Genomic DNA, 21,299 nt, shown 5'->3' with positions numbered 1-21,299 from the left:
CCTGCTCCTCTGATGCTGCTTGGCCTGCTGGCCTCATTCACAACCGGCTCCGAGGTTAGACAGAATGTGCAGTATTGTCAGATGATCTACTGCAGTCCACGCTGCACACCAAACCTTACCGACATTCATGGACTCCCAATCTCATCATTGCCTGCAGCATCTCTACACAACCATGCTTGCTCACCCCATTTTCCACAATTACTAACCCTTCTGGTCCTTTGACTAAAAAGCTTTGCAATTTACAGAGATTATCCACCTCTAAGTGAGTGCTAAGTAAGTAAACTCAAAAACATAAGATGCATTTTTTGTAGATGCATAAGATGCCTGTGTGCCTCGATATGTAAAACACCTTAGCAAGAGCATGCAAGACAAAGGTGTCACAGAGCTCCAAATTCCTGAAGGGCTGAGTGGATTCTGAGTTAGTACAAGATCAGTCATGATAACGTGGTATTGTGATGCCAACATCAGTGAGCAAAGGGTTGAGGATGATGCCATCCAGGAAACAACCAAGGACGTCTTGGTGAAGTGACATTAAAATTGAGGCATTGAGAAGCAAGTGGTGAATTGCATCCACCAAGTAACCAGTTTGACTTTCAAGTCATGAATTATCATCAGCAGGTTTATCAGGAGAAGAGAGGAGAATTGTAAGCTACAGATAACTGAGATGACTTGATTATTAATGAATTGCAAATTTATGGAAATAAGGTACTCAACACTTACCATTGAGACTCTGATCTCGCCATTGGAGGTTTAAGGGGGAAGTTGGAATTTTTTTCTCAACATTGAGAATGAGATGTGTCCATGTGCTCATTTGATATTGCTTTTCTCCAGTGTACCACTCAATAAAGCCAAGGACATCTGCATTACAACAGTATATCAAAGTGAAAACCACAAGAACTGCGGATGCTGTAAATCAGGAACAAAAACAAAAACAAACAAAGTCAGAAGGGTCAGCGGAGCCGCAACGTTAACTTTGTTTTCTCCTTCACAGATGCTGCCAGACCAGCTGAGTTTTTCCAGCAGCTTTGTTTTTGTTCCTGATTTACAGCATCCGCAGTTCTTGTGGTTCTCACTTTGATATAATGTTGTAATTCAGATGTCCTTGGCTTTATTGTGTGGTACACTGGAGAGCAGCAATATCAAATGAGCACATGGACACATCTCATTTTCAATGTTGAGAAAAAAATTCCAACTTCCCCCTTAAACCTCCAATGGCAAGATCAGAGTCTCAATGGTAAGTGGTGAGTACCTTATTTCCATAAATTTGCAATTCATTAATAATCAACTCATCTCAGTTATGTGTGGCTTACAATTCTCCTCTCTTCTCCTGATAAACCTGCTGATGATAATTCATGACTTGAATATCAAAGTGATCTGGGCTACCACCATTGCATAAATTAGTATTCATTGAACTTATGAACTCAGGAACATGTGCAGTTGAGTTTCCGTGGCTCAGTGTATGCCTAAGTAGATGATATTGCTGTGTGATCACCACTAGGCCCAGTTCTCACAAATACCTTTGTTGAATACCGTGAGAAACATGTCTTCATTTCTATCCTTTGTGTATTTCTGATGTGTAGGTGATACACGTGAATCCGCAGCTGCACGTAAGAATTTCCTTAGATGTCTTAATGGGTCTATCGTGCACACAAATTCACCTTCAAAATAAAACATCAAACAAGCTCAGTTTCCTCAATACCCTCATTGAGAAATGAGCTGGGGCTTCTCTATTAAGGTAAACTGCAAACCTTCTTCAATTTGTCAGTATGCACATTGGGATTCCTGCAGTTCCACACACTATAAGATTAATCTTATTAGCAACTAGCCTTTAACAGAAATAAGTAATGGGGTATATGAATTTTGCTGCTGGTGTGATGCCAGGTATGTAGGCCAGACATCCTAAAAACTGGCAGGTCATGTCAAACAGCATGTCTCTTCAGCTGTTTGCAAGCAAACTACTGACCATATCCAATTAGCCTATGGTTTCAAAACATGAAATGCTGTTCAGCATTAGATGTAATTCCATGACTGGACAACATCTGCTAGTTAATCCTGAGTGTGCAAAGAATTACATTGGTGATCAGTTTAGGGTTTTCAGTCAGGCATGCAGTGTATCACAACTTGTCTGTGCTGGAAGTTACACAGGGCCTTGTTCTTTGCAAACAGAAGGATTATGTGCATACATCATTCCTGTTTCTACTCGACAAACTAGGTGACAATGCCCTGAGAAATCAATCAACCTAGCTGGTCTAAAATTCAAACAAAACTTGGCAGTTAATGAGTGCATGGCAATGTCTCTATTAATCAGAGTCCACTTGCCAATCAATTAGTAGTGTCCTCTCATGCTGTATAAGTGTTGAATTGGTATTCTTGCAAATTGTCCTCAAAAAGTTTAGACAAAATGTATTTTTTTCTTTCCCACTTTGTTTTCCTATATTTCTTGACATTGCCATGTTGTTCAAGGCTTGGGAAAATGTCATTTAGTATTTTCAAAAGACATGAATTTCCTAAAGATTGATGTTCAAAGGAATGTATGCATAGGAACATAATAATTTAGGAGGCTAGTATGGCATAAAGGTTAAAAAAATGATGTGTTAATCCTTATTGAAAAGAGATTGAAGTAGAAGAATAAGTAATTCTTGCAACAGTTGTACAGGGGTTTAGCAACGCCACACCTGCACTACTGAGTGCTGTTTTAGCCTCCATATCTAAGGATAGATGTACTCGCAGTGAAAATGGTGCACTGGAAGTTCATTAGATTCATTCTTGAGAATTGAAATTTATATATATTCTTTGTGGTTCAGAAGAATGAAAAGTGATCTCATTGAAACAAAAGGTTTTAGAAGGGGCATGACAGGGTAAATGCTGTGAGGTTATTTTCCCTATCTGGAGAAACCATAACATAAATCTGCAGTCTCAGGGTAAGAGATTCTTCATTTAGGACTGAAATGAGGAGAAATCACTTCATTCAAAGAGATGTAAATCTTTGAATTTCTCTATCCTAGAGGTTTGTGAATGCTCACTTGTTGAATATATTTAGAGCTGAAAGAGATGGATTTGTGGTTTCTCAAGAAATAAAGGGTTATGGGAAGGGGACCACAAAGTAGATTGAGACAGAATATCAGGCATTATCTTGTTGAATGATGGAGTAAGTTCATGAGCTGTATGGTCTACTTCTGCTCCTGTTTCCTGTGCCCTTATATTCTTATGTGCTTAGATTACACAATGTGTTATAATGCTAATGCGTCTTTCTTTTAAAATCTGATACGTCAATTGTTTCGTTTCCTGCACATACATTTTATATCCAGTTTTGACACACAATTTGATTTTTTATGTTGATTACTTGTAGTGAGTGCACTTTTTATTTGTTGTAAAATTGGGTGATTCGGTTTGTTAATATAGGATTTTAGAGTAGTTCAGGTCAAGAATCACCAGAATCTATAATGTGTTGTGAGGTATTACTTTTGAAAAGAACTGTCAGAGAGAGACAGCATGCACACGTGTGTGTGTGTGTCTGTGTGTGTGTGAGAGAGAGATATGCATCCAGCAAATGATCATTTAGCACTTTAAGCTGAACAATTTAAATTGTTATGTTATTTAAAAAAGAACTACCTATCTTATTTGAAACTAAAAGGTATAATTTGGACATTGTGATATGCATAAAGTTTTAATTTGAAGACAGATTTACTGGTATATACCTGGCCTTAAATTTCATTTCTGACTGATATGGGTTTATCTCTGCCTCAATCAAAATTGAGAGGTCTAAACAAGACAATAAGACTGCATGCAATTGTTTATGCAACATTTGAAACTAATGTGGTGGATGTCAGTGTTCACTAAATAGCATGAGTAATTGTAATCAGGATTTTCACAGCAGTCATTGTGTTGATAAAGATAATTGTGTTTTTTTAATCATAGTAATTAATTGCACAACTGAGATGACAAATGTCCTGTTGGAGTTTCAGTTTCAGTGAGAGGGCATCTCATTATGGGTCTATTTCTGTTGCCTGCTGTGCACAAGCAAGTCGAAACAGCTCACTAAAAAATAATCGAAACAATACTTTTCAGCTTCGGGGGATTGGGGAGGGGTGGGGGCAAAACATTTTTCTCGGTTGTACACCCTTGCCGGGGCATAGTGACATCTTTCTTTCACTACTAGTACATCTCATCTGAGTGGGAATACCCACTTTCAGATGTATATTGTGAGCTTTCACGGCCACATCTGTAAATCTCAGCATTAGCAGTTATTTTTCTCCCTCTCTCCTGCAAATGGCCTTGTAATGGCTGGGAAGATGCTCTGCTACTCGCAAAAGTCCCAAATTAGTTTAGTTTGGAACCTGATTTAGCCAGATCGTAGCCAGGATTGAGCTGTTCCAGCAGATTTCACCAGATTTATGACAGATGTTCTCCAGACTTACAAAGAAATTTGAGCCTCCAAGTAAGGTCAACAGTATGTTATAGCATGTTGATGCTTTGCCAACATTGTTTCTGGCAATCTATAGAGACATGGTGGTGTTTAAGGAGTGAAAACGTTTGACCATATAAGTTGTACTATGTGCTTTTGATGATGGGTGATTAATACTAATTTCTGCATGCTGTGTGGAAAATCTTTGCTGTGAAGTATAAGTGGATTAACTGTAAACATTGTTTGCGCCACATTGACTGTATCTCATTTACTTTGCTTGGTAAGTGCAAGGGAAACTGTCAGTTATTAATTTTGTTTACAGAAGGAATTTTCTTAATGTGCTTAAGGTCATTGCAGATTTCTGTGTTAATTGTGCTGCCTGGAGACAATCTCAGGTAAGATTGTGTAACCTTGAAAAGCTAGGTTATACTGCGAAGTATGAAACATAAATAGGCATTACCAAAAGTAAGTTAACTGTCAGAATGCCAGAAAATCTGAAACTAACATTGGTGGCTTGAAACATAACTTAAAGAATATGTGTTGTTATATCTTATTTTTGAAATTATTATGTTATAGACATAGATATATTGCTAAAGCAGTAATTGGAGTTATTTATCATGACATTTAGTGAATACCTATTTTTGGGTTGAAGATTCAGATTAGGTGGAATAATGCTTAACTTGACCTCTAGACTCTGGCTTCATGCTGGATAGAGACTCTGGATGTCATACTGATACAGGAAAAATTTGAGATTGGGATTTGAGATACATTGAAAATCTAACAAAGATTTGCATGTGCAATCACTATGCCAGATTGCAGAGGAAATTACCCTCTTGCTGCATATAAAGTAAATGATTTTTGAAACAAATTGTATTTGTCTGGATTTAAAGAGCACATGAACAGGAAAGAAAATCTTATTGACTGCTTATTTTTTGTCTCAGTTTAGATGTTCTACAGATGATGAACAGAATTATTTTTGTATTTGAGTAACTGATGTTTATGTGAAATCCAGCAAACTTATTTTAGTACACAGAGCCTATAAATAAAAGGACGGTACTATTACAAATAAGCAGTGTGTCAAGCATATTGGTTGGGAGTTCCCTTGTGCCTGATGCAGCAGTCAAGTCTAACAAAGCAGCTTGTCCCTGCAGAAATTGGAGGAGGGCAGGCATTCACTAATGTATTGTACATTGGCACTGCCAGCAGAGAATCCAATCTACTGAGAAATCTGCAGAATTCAGGAGGAGGTAGGACATGGCGCAGTTGCCCTATTTAAATGTACCATGCAACTAAGCAAACCCTAGGAAGAGAAGCAGAATTCATTCTGTTAAAGAAGGGAAAGGGTGAGCATCTAAATTGCAAAAGATTGATGTAGATGTTTTGCTGATTCAAATTAGGTAAAGGAGGGACATGGTAGTTAGAGTACAATGTAAAAAGCCACCTCATTGAGCCATTCCACTGAAATTGGCTGTTGCTGTAAGTGTCCCTGTACAAACACAAGGCTCCTCTTTTAGTGTCAGGGTAAGTTTAATGACCTCACTAGTTTAACAAATGTAAGAGAATCTTCAGATGAGTCAGTAAATATGAGCATTTGTCCTTTGCAATATGGCATTGTGTCGTTTTCTTTGTCCCAGAGGCAAAATAAATTTACCACGGACATCCTGTAATTCATGCTGCCAAGTACAGTATCAACTTGCGTTCTTGTTCCCTGACACCTACAATTGCTAAATCCTTTAGTCCTGACTGGTTGTGACTAGCATTTAGTGATTGAACAGTCAATTAAACACTACAGTTGGAATTTTCCGTTCCTGGAGATGGCAGTCTTGGAGGCAGAGGGGGAACTTAATTAGGCAGGGTGCTGATGTACCCAAACCCTGCCTTTTTACTAGGCTGGGTGGGTCTCTGTCACTGACTATCCATCCACTTGATGTACCACCAGTTAACAAAAATCTACCCATAACACACACCTTCTGGTCAGCGGCATTGTTCCCTGACTATATTGCACACTCTCATCCAGGTAAGTCAGTGTGTGGGCAAGTGAGTAGTCAGATTGAGAGATAGTCATTGCAGGTCAGATAGATAATCGGATTGGATGGTAGATGAGTCAGGTTGACAGGGTAGTTGGGTCTGTGGGGACTAACATGGTTAGGGATTAGTTGTAGTCAAGGAGTAGTCACCACAGGTCATTTGGATAGTTGCTGTGGGTTGAATGGATAGTCAGAGATGGTGGGTCACGTGGGTAGTCAGGTTGAGAGGGTTGCCAGGTGTGGGAGGTTTAGTCCGGTCAGGTGGTAGTCAGCGTTAAGGTTAATTGGATTGTGTAGTTAGTCAGACCAGGGTGGGGAGAGATCATTTGTGGTGTTCACTTCACTTACTGTAGCTGGTCCCCGAGTTACACCAGAGGTTTCACTGTGTTACATTTTCAGGTAAGGGTAGTTTGATTCATCGAGATCAATGTTTCACCTTACACTGCTAAACCCACCAATAGTTAATGGTAGTTGGCTTTACCCTAGGATGGGGGATTTCAAGATAAGGGGCACATTTTTAAGGTGAGAGGAGAGCGATTTTAAAAAAGACATGAGGGGGAAAGCTTTTTACACGGAGGGTGGTTCTCGTGTGTGGAATGAACTTCCAGAGGAAGTGGTGGATGCAGGTACAATTACAACATTTAAAAGACATTTAGATAAATATGTGAATATGAAAGGTTGGGAGGGATATGGGCCAGGAGCAGGCAGGTGGGACTAGATTAGTTTGGGATTATGTTCGGCATGGGCTGGTTGGACTGAATGGTCTGTTTCTGTGCCGTGTGGCTCTATGATTCTATAGTAGTTGTTCATAAAAGCCTAATTTAAGCCTAAGAAGTAATAGCTAGCCAGCATTTGGAGTGCTGCTTGCAACAGCTTCAAGTTTCAGCTATAAGACACTACAAAAAATTTTTTTTTCTTAATTCTTCACTTTCTAGGTACATAATTCTTTGAGATTTGCATCACATGTAGACAGGGTGGTTAAGAAGGCATTTAGCATGCTTGCCATCATTGCTCAGACCTTTGAGTATAGGAGTTGGGATGTCATGTTGAGATGGTACTGGACATTGGTGAGGCCTCTTCTGGAGTACTGTGTACAGTTCTGGTCACCCTGCTATAGGAAGGATAATATTAAATTGGAGATGGTTCGGAAAAGATTTACCAGGATGTTGCTGGGACTGGAGGGTTTGAGTTACAGAGACAGGCTGGTATTTTTTTTGCTGGGGCATAGGATGTTGAGGAGTGGCTTTATAGAGGTTTATAAAATCATGAGGGGCATAGATAAGTGAATGGCAAGGGTCTTTTCCCTCGGCTGGGGGAGTTCAAAACTAGGGAGGAGAAAGATTTAAAAAGGATATGGGGGGGGCAACTTTTTTAAACAGAGAATGGTTCGTATGTGGAATGAACTGCCAGAGGATGTGGTAGATGCAGGCACAGTTAGAATATTGGAAAGACATTTGGATAAGTACATGAATAGGAAAGGTTTGGATGGATATAGGAAAATGCAGGCAAGTGGGACTGGTTTAGTTTGGGAACATGGTTAGCATGGACTGTTTGGACCAAAGTGTCTGTTTCCATGCTGTATGACTCCATGATTCTAACTTTCAGATCTCCTTTGCTTTGGTCTGATCTGTTAGAGAAAGATACTGATCTAATGGAGAGAGAACCTTTATGCTTTAACTTTATATTGATAAAAGCCTAGCTTGATCAACAGAGAGCAATTGTACTGATGTCAGTTAAGACTGCATTTCATTTGCAGCTTTGTTTGAAAAGTGTGAAAACTTCGTTTGCTCTTCCAAAGAAATCCGTAAAATAGAGTGGAATGCATTTCAAATGTCTATAAGCCGGTAAAATGAAACCTAAAACAGTCTTTGCTGAATCATGCACTGTGATCGCATTCTGACTTAACAACAGGATAGATGAGTAGTTTTACTATTTATTATGATTCACCCAGTGACACAAAAAAATTAAGGTTGTAAAATTAAAATAGAGAAAAGCATCACTTTGGTGTGTTTATGGAGGTACTAAAATATTTAATTATTGACAAGATCTTTCAAAGATGTAATGTTGAATTTTTCCAAGCTGTAAACTGCATTACTATAATAATTTTAAAAATATACATAAGCATGATACAGAATTAAATTCACTAACTATGTAACAGAATCTTCCCAACTGCCAAATTATGTCCAGCCCCATTTGCCTTGCCATAGTGAAATACTTTGGAATATTTTTGTGTATTGTTGTGCAAATATGTATAATTCCACAAATTAATTGGAAGACAAAAGACTGGATGAATGAAATGGATTTTACAATTTCGACAGGTTCTAGCAAGAATGAGTTCATGACATATGCTACCCTGAACAATTCATGTGAATTGCCCCAGACATGTCAGACAGAGGGCAAGTGGCATCCCACTTTGCAGCCAGGGAGCTGACTGTCCTGGTGGATGGAGTGGTGTAGTGAAGAGCTGCTCTCTTGCCCCAGGACCAGAAAGACCACACTGTCGGATCCTGCCAGCCTGGTCTGCAACTGCCACCTGGCTCCGTGCTGTTTCTGTGGTCTAGAGGAATGCCAGGTAACCTAGATGAAGGTCAATGACTTTTACCCTCATGGAGTCAAAGTGTCACTATCTTTTCTCAACTACCTCTGTCTCTTCTGCACACACGTCCCGCCAAGGCTCATAGTCTATTGCTGTCACTATTGCATCCAACATCATTGGTCATGTGCTCTCACCCATCCAGTACCCCCACTTATTAACCCTGCATTACCTGTATGCTGCCTACTCACACCCACTTTCCCCAGCCTGCATCAGTGCTAACAGCTGTGCTACCCATTTCCATTTCCATTGCTATTTGGATCATGATGGAAGAAAACAGCAGTTGGGCTTCACAGAATGAGTCACATAGATGGCTTCTCAGTCTAGGGAATCCCCAAATTTTGATATCCCCCTTCTGACTGCCATCCTCGTCAACCCATTACGTTTGATCATCCCCATATTCCCACCAAACTGTTTATTTAACTGTTCGTCTCTACACCTCACCTGTTGAGCCCCAGGCATAACATGTCATCATAGTAATGCACTACAACATGGTGCAGGTTTCAGATTGACACAGTACCACACAGCACGCTGTCCACCTCAGTGACAACTAGGACAAGCCGCCTGGCTTTGTGTCTGTGTGGAAAGGCAAGTCAAGAAGAAATTGCTTTTAAGCTCTGACTGAGGGGCACAATGCAAAACGACAAGTGAGGCAAAGATGCTGTTAGTATCCAAGCAAATGCGGAGTGAATGAGTGCTAAGAGAGCAAGGAAGGAGCTATAAGGTGCAGCCTGGTCCAATCCTCGCGCTGGATGCCTGTCTGTGTATGCAAAGAGTCCTGGCAGCAGCATTGCAATGAAAGGTGCTGGTGTGCTCTGAAGTGCAGCATGAAGTCTAGAGCCATGTAATAAGTGTATCGAAGATGTGCTTTGAGCTTGTGGTGTGACTGCTCCATGTCCAGTGCTGACATTCATGGACAGGGTAGGGGAGTGAGTGCACGGTCGCTGCCCATAAAGTGTGCCCTGAGACTGTTGTCCAAGATACAAGGCCAGAGGAGCAAATGGAGTTGCCAGTTAATCACTGTGACTTACATGTCAGGAATTTTTGCTGTTCAGATTCAATCCAGCAGTTGGAATAATGGCATGTACAGTGGTGGCTGCCACATGATAGGAGGGATGGGAATGCACTGGGGAGCAAGCAGAAGCAAATTACAAGTGGTTCCTGGAATATGGAACTTCAGTTATGAGGATAGATTGAAGAAATTGGGACTGTTCTGTCTGGAGAGAGAAGGCTAAGAGGAGATCTTAGAGATTTTCAAAATCATGAGCAGGCTGGACAGGGTAGATAGGAAGAAACCTCTCCCATTCATAAAATGAACAAGAATGAGATGGCGTAGATATAAATTTATTTTCAAAAGCAGCAGTCAGTGAGCAGTTATGAAGTGGAATGCAGTGCTTTGAATATTGATAGAGGCAGGTTCAAATCAGGCATCTGAGAAGGCATTGGATGATGATTTGGCTGGAAATAACAAATAGGGAGAAAACAGGATGATTATGCTCATTTGAAGAGCCAGTGTGATGAGCAAATGGCCTTCTTCTATGCCACAAACTTGTGTGGTTCTGTAAACTCTGACAGTATCAGGACAAACATGGGCAGGGAAACTGCTTGTTGGTTACCCTCACTGATGCCCGCTCCCCCCAGTTGAAGACACGCTCCATTGTGCTGTGTGGCATTACCATTAAATGGAAATGATTTGAACAGATCTAGCAAGTCAAAACTGGATATCCATGAAGTGACGTGTGCCATCAACAGCAGCAGAATTATATTCAACTGTAGTCTGTAATCTCACGGCTTGGCGCATCCCTCACTCTACCACTACCATCAATCTGAGGGACCAACACTGGTTTATTGAATGGTACAGCAAAATGTACCACAAGCAGCAGCGAACATATGTAAAAATGAGGAGACCACTTGTCAAGCTACAAACCAGGATTATTTGCGCGGCAAACAGTGTAAGCAACAGTTAGTAAGCAAGTAATGAACAGTGCTAGGCATTTCCATCACAAATGGATCAAATATACGTTCTACAATCCTGCCACATCTAGGCATGAATGGTGTTGGAAAATTCAACACCATTAATTGAAGCATCTTACCAATTCTTCAACACTATTAATTGAAGGAGGAGGCTCCAAAAATATCCCCATTGTGGGTGAATGTTCCATCTTGACCTCCACTTGTCATCCCCACTATCATAGATGCCAGTCTTCAGCCAATTCTATTCACTTCACATGAAATAGCTGAAGACACAGAATATTGCAGTTATGTTAGAAATCAGTAAATCAATGTTTATGGAGCTTTTTTTCAGTTGCCTAGACTGGCAGAGTTCCTCTTCATTGGAGCTCAGGTGCAGGTGGAGACAGCTGAAGGTACAGTAACATGTTTCTTGTCAAGTGGGAGTTTGTTCACTTCTCTGGCAAAATACAGGTTTCTTTCTGGAAAGCAGACTGCATGAGAGGTTGAGAACAGAAGCAGTCTGTAGCTAAGCCCGGAGCTGCTTTGCTGTTTTCTGTCCTTATGAGGAAAACAGACCAAGGCATGACATCAAACTGTATAATTGAAGCTGTTCGAAATGATAAGTTTCAGTCACATGACTGGGCTTCCAGGTGATTCTGTTTTTTTTAAACAAGATGGCTTTGGTGCATCTGGCCAAAATCCATTGTGTGTTTAAAGGTAAACTGTGAGGTCACCCACACCATTTCAGGAATAATAGGTTTTGATGGTTTTCTTTCAAACCAGACCTGTCTGTGATGATGCAATACCTGTGTTTCTTCTGTGTGCTTCACTAGAATATCTACACAATGGATATCCCAGGAAGATGACAATTCCCCAGGAGGTTTCTAGTGACATTCTATAGTTACTAGCCACCATCTTAAGACAAGAAACTATCCATTTTTGTAAGAATTTAAACTAGAGAATATAGTTTAAAAACAAGATATCTTTTCATGCCTTCTGGATGAAGCTCTTTCTTGGCTTTCCATACATGCCGAATTGTCAGCCAATGGGTTTTACCACAGAAAGTCTTCCTCTGCTATGTGATCATATGTTTGCTGTGTACATCACTGATCCTTTTAATTTTACTTTTAGTTGTAATATCAGTAACCAACAACAAGCATGAGCACTGGTGAGGTACCCACTTCTTGTTTTGCTGTTGGGGACAGCAACCTGTGTTAAAATCCACCCTCTACATGAGTTCAGCATAACAATGTTTGCGAAACAAATTCTAAGGATGCTTCTCACATGCACAATAAAATTTGTACAGATATTTCTGTAGGCTCCATATAGTTTTCACAAACTCCTGTTACCTCCTTTGTGGACTTGGAACGGTATAGAACAACAAATCATATTTTAACAGTTCAGAGTGGTGACAGCATCTTACCAATTCTTCAGTTCCCTTTAGCTGATTGCAATAAAGTCAGGTAGCATGTTGGTAAACAAAATAAATATACATGTAGCATACTGGATGCTGGCCAAGAGAGTCGTAAGAGAGTCATAACAGAGTTAGTGAAGTGTTGGTGCTTTTTCTTTATAGCACACAAAATACAAGTCAAATAAGTGCAGAGTACTGTGAATGCTGGAGATTGAAAGAAAACTGTAAAGTGCTTGAGAACTTATCTGGCAGCATCTGTGGAGAGAGGAAGCCCCCTTAAATGCCAGCTGTGCACTAATGATTAAAGAGAGTTCTTATCTGCACAGTAGATGTTTTGCTATTAACTTACATATGTTTAATTCATAAGATAAATCTTTCCCATGTATAAGTGAGCAACAATCCAGTCATTTTAAAATAAATTTGTTGTCCTCAGCTTATCTGAAGCAACTTCAAGAACAATAACTACGCTAGAAAGCGAGGCCTACATTATTTTTAATCCTTATTATGTTCACGTGATCTTTGCCTTTGGTTTATCTCCGAATGTACATATTTTTGCCCTTCCAACAGAAACTATTATTCTCAATTACCTTTTCCCATTAGCTCATGTGTTTGTCCCTCTCAGTGCTTGCTTATGTATCAATGATAAGACGAGATGGATTGAGTGGATTAAGTTGCTTTTTTAACGAGTTCACTCTGTTGAGCATAAAAACTAAACCTCTCTGTCGTAACTGAAAGACACGCAGCGGAAAAAAAGCTATACTTCTCAAGCTGTTAGTAGTAGATTGACAGTCTCGAGATGGATCTTATGGAAAACAAACATTCAAACATAACACAGAATCTACAATTGGGATTGAAAATGCCACAGTGTTCCAAATGTTGAAGAAATAAAGAGTTCTTACTCCGTAAGCCAGTTCTACTTAATGGAAGAGCTAGCCATTTGGATACAGAACTGGCTTGAAGGTAGAATACAGAGGGTGGTGGAGGGTTGTTTTTCAGACTGGATGCCTGTGTCCAGTGGTGTGCCACAAGGATCAGTGCTGGGTCCTCTGCTTTTGTCATTTATATAAATGATTTGGATTGAACATAGGAGGTATGGTTAGTAAATTTGCAGATGACACCAAAATTGGAAGTATAGCGGACAGCAGAAGGTTACCTCAGAGTACAGTAGGATCTTGATCAGATGGGCCATTGGGCTGAGGACTGGCAGATGGAGGTTAATTTAGATAAACGTGAGGTGCTGCATTTTGGAAAGGCAAATCAGGGCAGGACATATGCACTTCACCGTAAGGTCCTGGGGAGTTTTGCTGAATAAAGAGACCTTGGAGTGCAGGTTCATAGTTCCTTGAAAGTGGAGTTGCAGGTAGACAGGATAGTGAAGAAGATGTTTGGTATGCTTCCCTTTATCAGTCAGTGCATTGGGTATAGGAGTTGAGAGGTCATGTTGTGGCTGTACAGGACATTGGTTAGGCCACTTTTGGAATACTGTGTGCAGTTCTGGTCTCCCTGCTACAGGAAGGATGTTATGAAAGTTGAAAGGGTTCAGAAAAGATTTATAAGGATGTTGACAGGGTTGGAAGGTTTGAGCTTTAGGGAAAAGCTGAATATAGGCTGAGGATTTTCTCTGGAGCATTGGAGGCTGAGGGATGACCTTTTAGAAGTTTATATAATCATGAGGGGCAAGTACAGGGTGAATAGACAAGGTCTTTTCCCTGGGGTGGGGGATTCCAAAACTAGAGGGCATATGTTTAAGGTGAGAGGGGAAAGATTTAAAAGGAACTTGAGGGGCAACTTTTTCACGCAGAGGGTGGTGCGTACATCGAATGAGCTGCCAGAGGAAGTGATGGAGTCGGGTACAATCACAATATATTAAAGGCACGTGGATGGGTATACAAACAGGGAGGGTTTAGAGGGATATGGGCCAAATGCTGGCAAATGAGACTAGATTAATTTAGGATATGTGGTTGGCATGGACGAGTTGGACCAAAGAATCTGTTTCCATGCTCTTTTTGACTCTATAACCCAAGATTTTGACAGTAAGCAGTTGGAAAATGTATCACAAATGTCAACTATTTTAGATGCTGGAAATCTGAAGTACATGGGTGTTGGATAATTATTTGAAGAGAATTTTGGGCTACAGGAAGAAGAGAAATGAATGGGGCTAGGACTAGCTGGGTTGCTCTTGCAGAGAACAGGCCAAGGCATGGTGGACCAAGTGGCTTCTCTTTGTGCTGTCTGTTTTGTTCTATGCAATAAAAGCTGAAAATTCTGGAAATATTTATAGATCAGTCAGTAGCAGTGGATAGAGAAACAAAATGAGATTTTCTGTTAGATTACCTTTAATTAGAACTGAACTTGGCCCATTATCACTCCCTTTTATTATGCACTGTCAAAGGTTTTGTTAATTAGTCACTCCTGCTTTTCATCCTATTTCTAGACCTTTACCTTTGTTCTTTCCTCTTCTTCGGCCACCCTCCAATATTGGTAATGATTACTTGACAGCAATTCATCTTGATTATTTTTCCAGTTTTGATGAGAAAAGAAGCATGAACATTGGCTTTCGTTTCCCACTGATGCAGCTGACTGATCAGTTGCATATTTTCAATGTTTAAACTTTTTTGTGCATAATTGTAATAAATTGCTTCAATCAGTGTCACTCAGAAAACACAAGATCATTTGTTCATTGTTGCTTTGTCATTTGTGCGTGGGGGTGGGAGAGGGTGTTGTAGCCAAACTTGCTTGTAGCCAAATTGGACATGAGGTTGCGAAAGGCGCTATGTAAGTGCAAGTTGTTTTTAATGTAATAGGTCTGCTCGATGTGATGACATAAAATGGTTAAATTCATCACAAACTGGTTGGTTTCGTAAACACATCGTCAATGACGCAAGTCCATTAAAAGCATCTAGAAGCCAGGTCATTTGGGTCACTCAATGTAACGTTTGTTACCCTATACTTCGGTTGTGATCCTTCGCCACAAATTTCACTTGTAAACATCCGGTTATGTACCCGCGTGTGTCATACACGACCAGTAATGACAAACATGCAAAGACAAGGCGCAGATTTCAGTCCTATACCAAGGATAAACTGCCCATGTTCACACCAATTTTAGGCAGGACAAGCGACGAGTTTGTGCTGCAGTAAATTCCATGATCAACAATGTGGAGTCGATCAGAAGCTCCTACATCTCACATAAGTCCGAGGAGCTATTTTAGCCATGCTGACCGATTCTGGCGGCTGTGCCCATGAAGGGTTTGTGACCGGAGGATTAACGCGCTAAACGGAATGTGATATTCAGTCTGAGTTTGTCTCTACAAGCCCCCGAATTATTTGACATCACCGTGTTCATTGTAAACTTCGATCTGGGAGCAGACGGGGAAGGGTCAAATTTCATTTGGTAGACCACGGCTTGTACAAACAGGCAGCAAAGTGTGTTTACAATCACATGTTCTGAAGTGAGCTGCTTTGGGCTGGTGGAGAAAGTGGAACAATGTTTCTGACGCCTCTTTGCCTTTCTCAGAAGGGGCCGTACAGAGGTTACAGAAAGCCGCGTCAACTCCCTGCATCCAGTGTCCCGCTCACTTCTAGACCAGCCTTTTCAGCCTATTCAGAAAGGGGCAAGGCTGGGTCTAACTGTAAGGAGGAAGCCAGGTGAGAAACAACGCAACACACTTCTGTTTATTTTTGATAGCGGTGCCTGCTGACAGATGCACTGTTAGCGTGTAAACTAGACTGGGTGACTGGTAAAATGCATTTAATTTTATGAGCTGGTGCATTGAAAATGCATTTATTCAGTGAATTCTTGTTGTCCAGTTAAAGCAGTTATTATGTTTCAGGGCTTCTACCGATTTTCGATTATGTCCAGAATATAGCCAGCTGTTTTGTTGTCTTCGGGAGGAACGGCCCGTCAACCTGGCAGTTGGTGGCGTTTCGTTTTCTCCATCCAACAACCGACCGTTAGGTTCAAAGCACTAGAAGCTTTGAAAGTGTGTGGACCAGCTGGAGAGAGAACAGCTCGCTCCTTTCTCCCAGCTGCGAGAGGAGCCTCCTCGCATCCCTAACTATATTCAGGAACCTGGATGTCTGGCGCATTGGAGCGGCAGTTTTGCTGAGTGTTATTTGGAACTGGGCGTGGAGGGTTGCATTTGTGTAGCGCCTTTAAAGATAATTTTCTTGGGGCGCTAGATAGCAAAAGGGGGTTGTGAAACAAAACTGGACACGAACAAATGTAGGGATCTGCGGTGTTAGATGGTGCGACCTTTTAGCAATGTGTTGTGCCTGACTTGACCTTGCGAGCGGGCGCCGTGTGTAACCGATGCTGCTGACCCATATTAGCAGCTCCCCGGAGCCAGGGCGGGTTCCACTCCGTTTCTGGCTGAAGGGCGCAGGGTAGAAGAAGGAGCGGAGGTGGGGGGTGGAGAGAGAAAAGCATCTTCACTGCTGGCTAGAATGCCGGCAGAGTGGGATGTGGTTGAACGCCTTGCAGAGGTTTCTGGCGGAGGCTGTGCGAGCGAAGTTCAGAGCTGGAGCAGTGCAGGGAGTCCGGGGAGAAAGGCCAGAGGCAGCGAGAGGAGCCACGCTCCGCTCCGAAACATGTCAACTTCAGGCGGCTCTGAGGAGCCGGGACAACGGGGAGCTGTGCAAACGATCGACTGCGAAACGCACCCTGATAGATACGAGCTCCAGTATCAGCTCTTCCGACTACGGAAGAAATTCGAGGAAGCTAAGAAACGGTATAGACAAGAGAAAGAAGTCTGGCTGAAAGAAAAGGAGATGCTATTAAGGGAACTCGCCGAGATCCAAGTAAATACGGTGCACTAGGGTACACTCATTGGACAGTGTGTCTGCGAGGCCAAGGGAGGGGTAAAGTTATTTGGGGAACATTTCATTTGCTTGTTTATCAGGGTTGCCCACCATTAACGTCATTCGCAAGTCAGATCGTATAAAAATAAAGTCCCGTGTTGGGTTGAAGAAGCAGCTTACAGCTTGTTCACGTTGAGTTCTAAATTTACCGTTAAATAAGTTAATAGCTTGCTGTTTGAGCGCGACAGCTCGGTACACCGCTCCATTTTAAAATTAGCAAAGATAGTACTTCATGAAGAGTCACATTGGACGGGACAGGTTAACTCTGTTTCTCTCTCCATAGATGCTGCCAGACCTGCTGAGTTTCTCCAGCACTTTCTGTTTCTATTTTAGTACTTTCTGTGAAGTTTATCAACGTAAAAAACTGGAGCTTAAAAGTTAAATACTCAAATGGTTCTCTCGTTTAGAGGTGCATAACAACTCCAGCACTTTTTAACTCTTCGTGCTTTCTTTGGTTCATTAAATACCCTCGCACCCAAAAAGTCAAAATGTTTAAGATTGCTGTATTGTGAACAGTGACATTGACTTTTAAAATAATACTGAATTAAATAATCTGTTTTAAATACTGAGTGGTTATTTACCACTATTCTGCGGGTGTTTTTTGAGTAGTTACATAAGAAGTTATTTAGTGAACTGCAAATAATATTTTACATGCTCTATTTGCTGAGTGGCAACAGTAATTATATTTCCATGCTAGTTCAAAGAACTGTGAATGAGTATGAGAAGTGAAAAAAATGGAACTTGCATTCAGGACCTTCCACAACTTTTAACAGGCAAGGGTTTACTTTTGAAGTGTAATCACTGTTGTAATATGAGAAAACACGGCGGCCAGTTTGTGTAGAGCAGTGTTGCATAAGCAGAAATGAAATAAATGACCAGATAATCTCTTTGCGGCCTCTCTGTATCCTCCCAGTTTGTGTTTTCATCCAGCCTTGTAATGTCAGTAAACATAGATAATTACTTTGTGTCTGTCAAAGTCACTAACATAGATTGTAAATAATTGAAGCCCGGCACAGATCCTTTCAATACTGTACTAGGCACAGTCTGCAGATTTGAAAATAACTCATTTATTCTTACGCTTTGCTTATTGCCTATAAACCAAACTTAAATCCATGCTAATGTGTTATCTCCAACTCAGTGAGCCCTTATCTTGCCTATTAATCTTTGTGTGGCACCTTTATGAATGCCTTTTGGAAATCCAAGTATACTACATTTACCAGTTCACCTACTTTTACCAAACTAGTTACATCCTCAAAATAGTCTCTAATAAATTTGTTAGACATGATTTCCTGTTCAAAAAACCTTATTAGCTTTGATCATACTATTGGTTTCTAAGTGCATTGTTAAGATTTCCTTCATAAAAGATCTATACTAACTCAACAAGGTTCCTTCAACAGCACCTTCCAAATTCATGACATGTACCAGAAACAGATGTATTTCATTATTTCAGATTCCCCTATTCAAGTTGTATATCGTCTTGACTTGGGACTATAACACCATTCATTCACTGTTGCTGGTTCAAAATCATGAATTTGCTGCTTAACATCATTGAGGGTACACCTATATCCCAAGGACTTCAGTGGTTCAAGAAGGCAGCTCACCATCATCTTCTCCAGTGCAATTAAAGATGGTTGTAAATGCTGGCTTAGCCAGTGATGTCCACATCCCATAAACAAGTAATAAATAAATAAAAATTCTGGACTGAATTCTGTCACAATTTGGCTGTGTAATTTTCTTTGAGTTTTATGGAGGGTTTCAATCTCTGAAACCTATTGAGATGTCTTGCCATATTATCCCAAATCTGCCTCCTGTGCCTCACAATGATATTCGATTGTGTGATGCTAGCTTGATTCTCCCCAAGCCATAACCAGAAGAACCTGCCATTGTTCAGATAGCCTGGAATAGACGGTCATCCTTGTGCTGGCACCATCTTTAAAAGTTCATTATGCACATGGACAAGCACGTCCAGGTCCAGCGTTGCCCTTCACAGTGACTGCCATTTGTCCTGAACACAGCAGAGAAGAGGAAACTGTTGCCTCACTTTGTGGACACGGATCTAGAGCTTCTGATAGATGAGCTGATGTGTTGGAGTGCTGTTCCTTTCCCAGATGACCAGCAGTGGAGACCAGGATAGCAGACTCTGCCCGACGTTGGCACCCATGTCACTGTGGTCTCAGCTGTCTGCTGGACTGCCCAGCAGTGCAGGAACGAGGTCAATAACCTTCTTTACTCCGCTAGGGTAACAGCTACTATCTTATCTCTGGTACTGCATGCACTTCCCACGAAGGCTCATGTTCTACCATCCTCACTATTGCCTGTGACATCTTACTTACTCTCACCCACCAACATCTGACACCACTAATCATTCATGAACTCTGAACTGCCTACTCATGCACTTGGGACAACTCACCACTTCTGTCAGACCTGCACCAACATTAACAGCTGTGTCACCCATTTTCATCTCATTCAACCTGTTCCTTTCTCTCATTCCAGAAGAAAATGCCTGCATGAGGGCAGTAAGAATGAAATCAGGTGGTGGGCAGCCTGAAATCTGGGTCATTACCCTCTATTAGCACAAGATGCTGAGTGGCTGGCCTGACTATGCCCAAGCTTGTGGTCTGGTGTCTGAGACTACCTTTGACTTACATACTGAAGGCCCACCGTCAGACGTTCTGTCACCCTTCAGTTGACAGAGGACGGGTGATAACAATGATCTTCCTGGATTTGTCTGCACTAAGTGGCAAGGCAAGGCAAGACAGTAGTAATGTGAGCTTGGTAACTCTGTTAGGTGGGGTTCAGGGGGAGGCGATTGGAGGCAATGTACACAAAGACCATGCAGAGATGCTGCAAGCTCAAGGTGAGTGAGCACAAAGACAACAAGCAAGCAGCCCTCCTGAGATGCAGCCTAGTCCAATCTATGAGCTGGCTGCCTGACCTCACACACAAAGTGTCCTTGCAGCAGCTTTTCAATACTAGTTTCTGGTGCGCCCTGAAGTTCAGCTTTAAAATTTAGAAGTGCCCTGCAAGTGAATTGACACTGACTGAGTGAGCATCAGATACAAGCAGCCATGGATGGGTTGGGGGGAATATGGGAGGCAGAGTGGTTAAGTGTGGCAGGTGTTGTGGGTAAAGTGTTGGAAAGGATTATAAGAGATAGGATTTATAATCATCTAGAAAGGAATCATTTGATTAGGGATAGTCAACACGGTTTTGTGAAGGGTAGGTCGTGCCTCACAAACCTTATTGAGTTCTTTGAGAAGGTGACCAAACAGGTGGATGAGGGTAAAGCAGTTGATGTGGTGTATATGGATTTCAGTAAAGCGTTTGATAAGGTTCCCCATGGTAGGCTATTGCAGAAAATACGGAGGCATGGGATTGAGGGTGATTTAGCGGTTTGGATCAGAAATTGGCTAGCTGTAAGAAGACAGAGGGTGGTGGTTGATGGGAAATGTTCATCCTGGAGTTCAGTTACCAGTGGTGTACCTCAAGGATCTGTTTTGGGGCCACTGCTGTTTGTCATTTTTATAAATGACCTAGATGAGGGCGTAGAAGGATGGGTTAGTAAATTTGTGGATGACACCAAAGTCGGTGGAGTTGTGGATAGTGCGGAAGGATGTTGCAGGTTACAGAGTGACATAGATAAGCTGCAGAGCTGGGCTGAGAGGTGGCAAATGGAGTTTAATGCGGAAAAGTGTGAGGTGATTCACGTTGGAAGGAGTAACAGGAATACAGAGTACTGGGCTAATGGTAAGATTCTTGGTAGTGTGGATGAGCAGAAAGATCTCGGTGTCCATGTGCATAGATCACTGAAAGTTGCCACCCAGGTTGATAGCGTTGTTAAGAAGGCGTACAGTATGTTAGGTTTTATTGGTAGAGGGATTGAGTTTCGGAGCCATGAGGTCATGTTGCAGCTGTACAAAACTCTGGTGCAGCCGCACTTGGAGTATTGCGTACAGTTCTGGTCACCGCATTATAGGAAGGATGTGGAAGCATTGGAAAGGGTGCAGAGGAGATTTACCAGGATGTTGCCTGGTATGGAGGGAAGGTCTT

At 41.5% G+C, this 21,299-nt stretch overlaps 1 protein-coding gene across 1 annotated transcript in view; it reads left to right on the top strand.

Annotated features, from left to right (window-relative positions):
- The window catches only part of soga3a (SOGA family member 3a), a 104,493-nt gene that overhangs the window by 53,826 nt on the left and 29,368 nt on the right, over positions 1-21,299 (top strand). The window contains exon 7 of the mRNA XM_048597040.1: positions 16,722-17,189. Coding sequence (XP_048452997.1) covers positions 16,722-17,189 — 468 coding nt within the window. The remainder of the gene's footprint in view (positions 1-16,721; positions 17,190-21,299) is intronic.

This window comes from Rhincodon typus, chromosome 5 (assembly GCF_021869965.1).
Source record: "Rhincodon typus isolate 14 chromosome 5, sRhiTyp1.1, whole genome shotgun sequence".
Classification (NCBI taxonomy): Eukaryota; Metazoa; Chordata; class Chondrichthyes; order Orectolobiformes; family Rhincodontidae; genus Rhincodon; species Rhincodon typus.
Note: the sequence above shows the minus strand (reverse complement) of the source record. Positions and strands in the feature narration are given on the sequence as shown.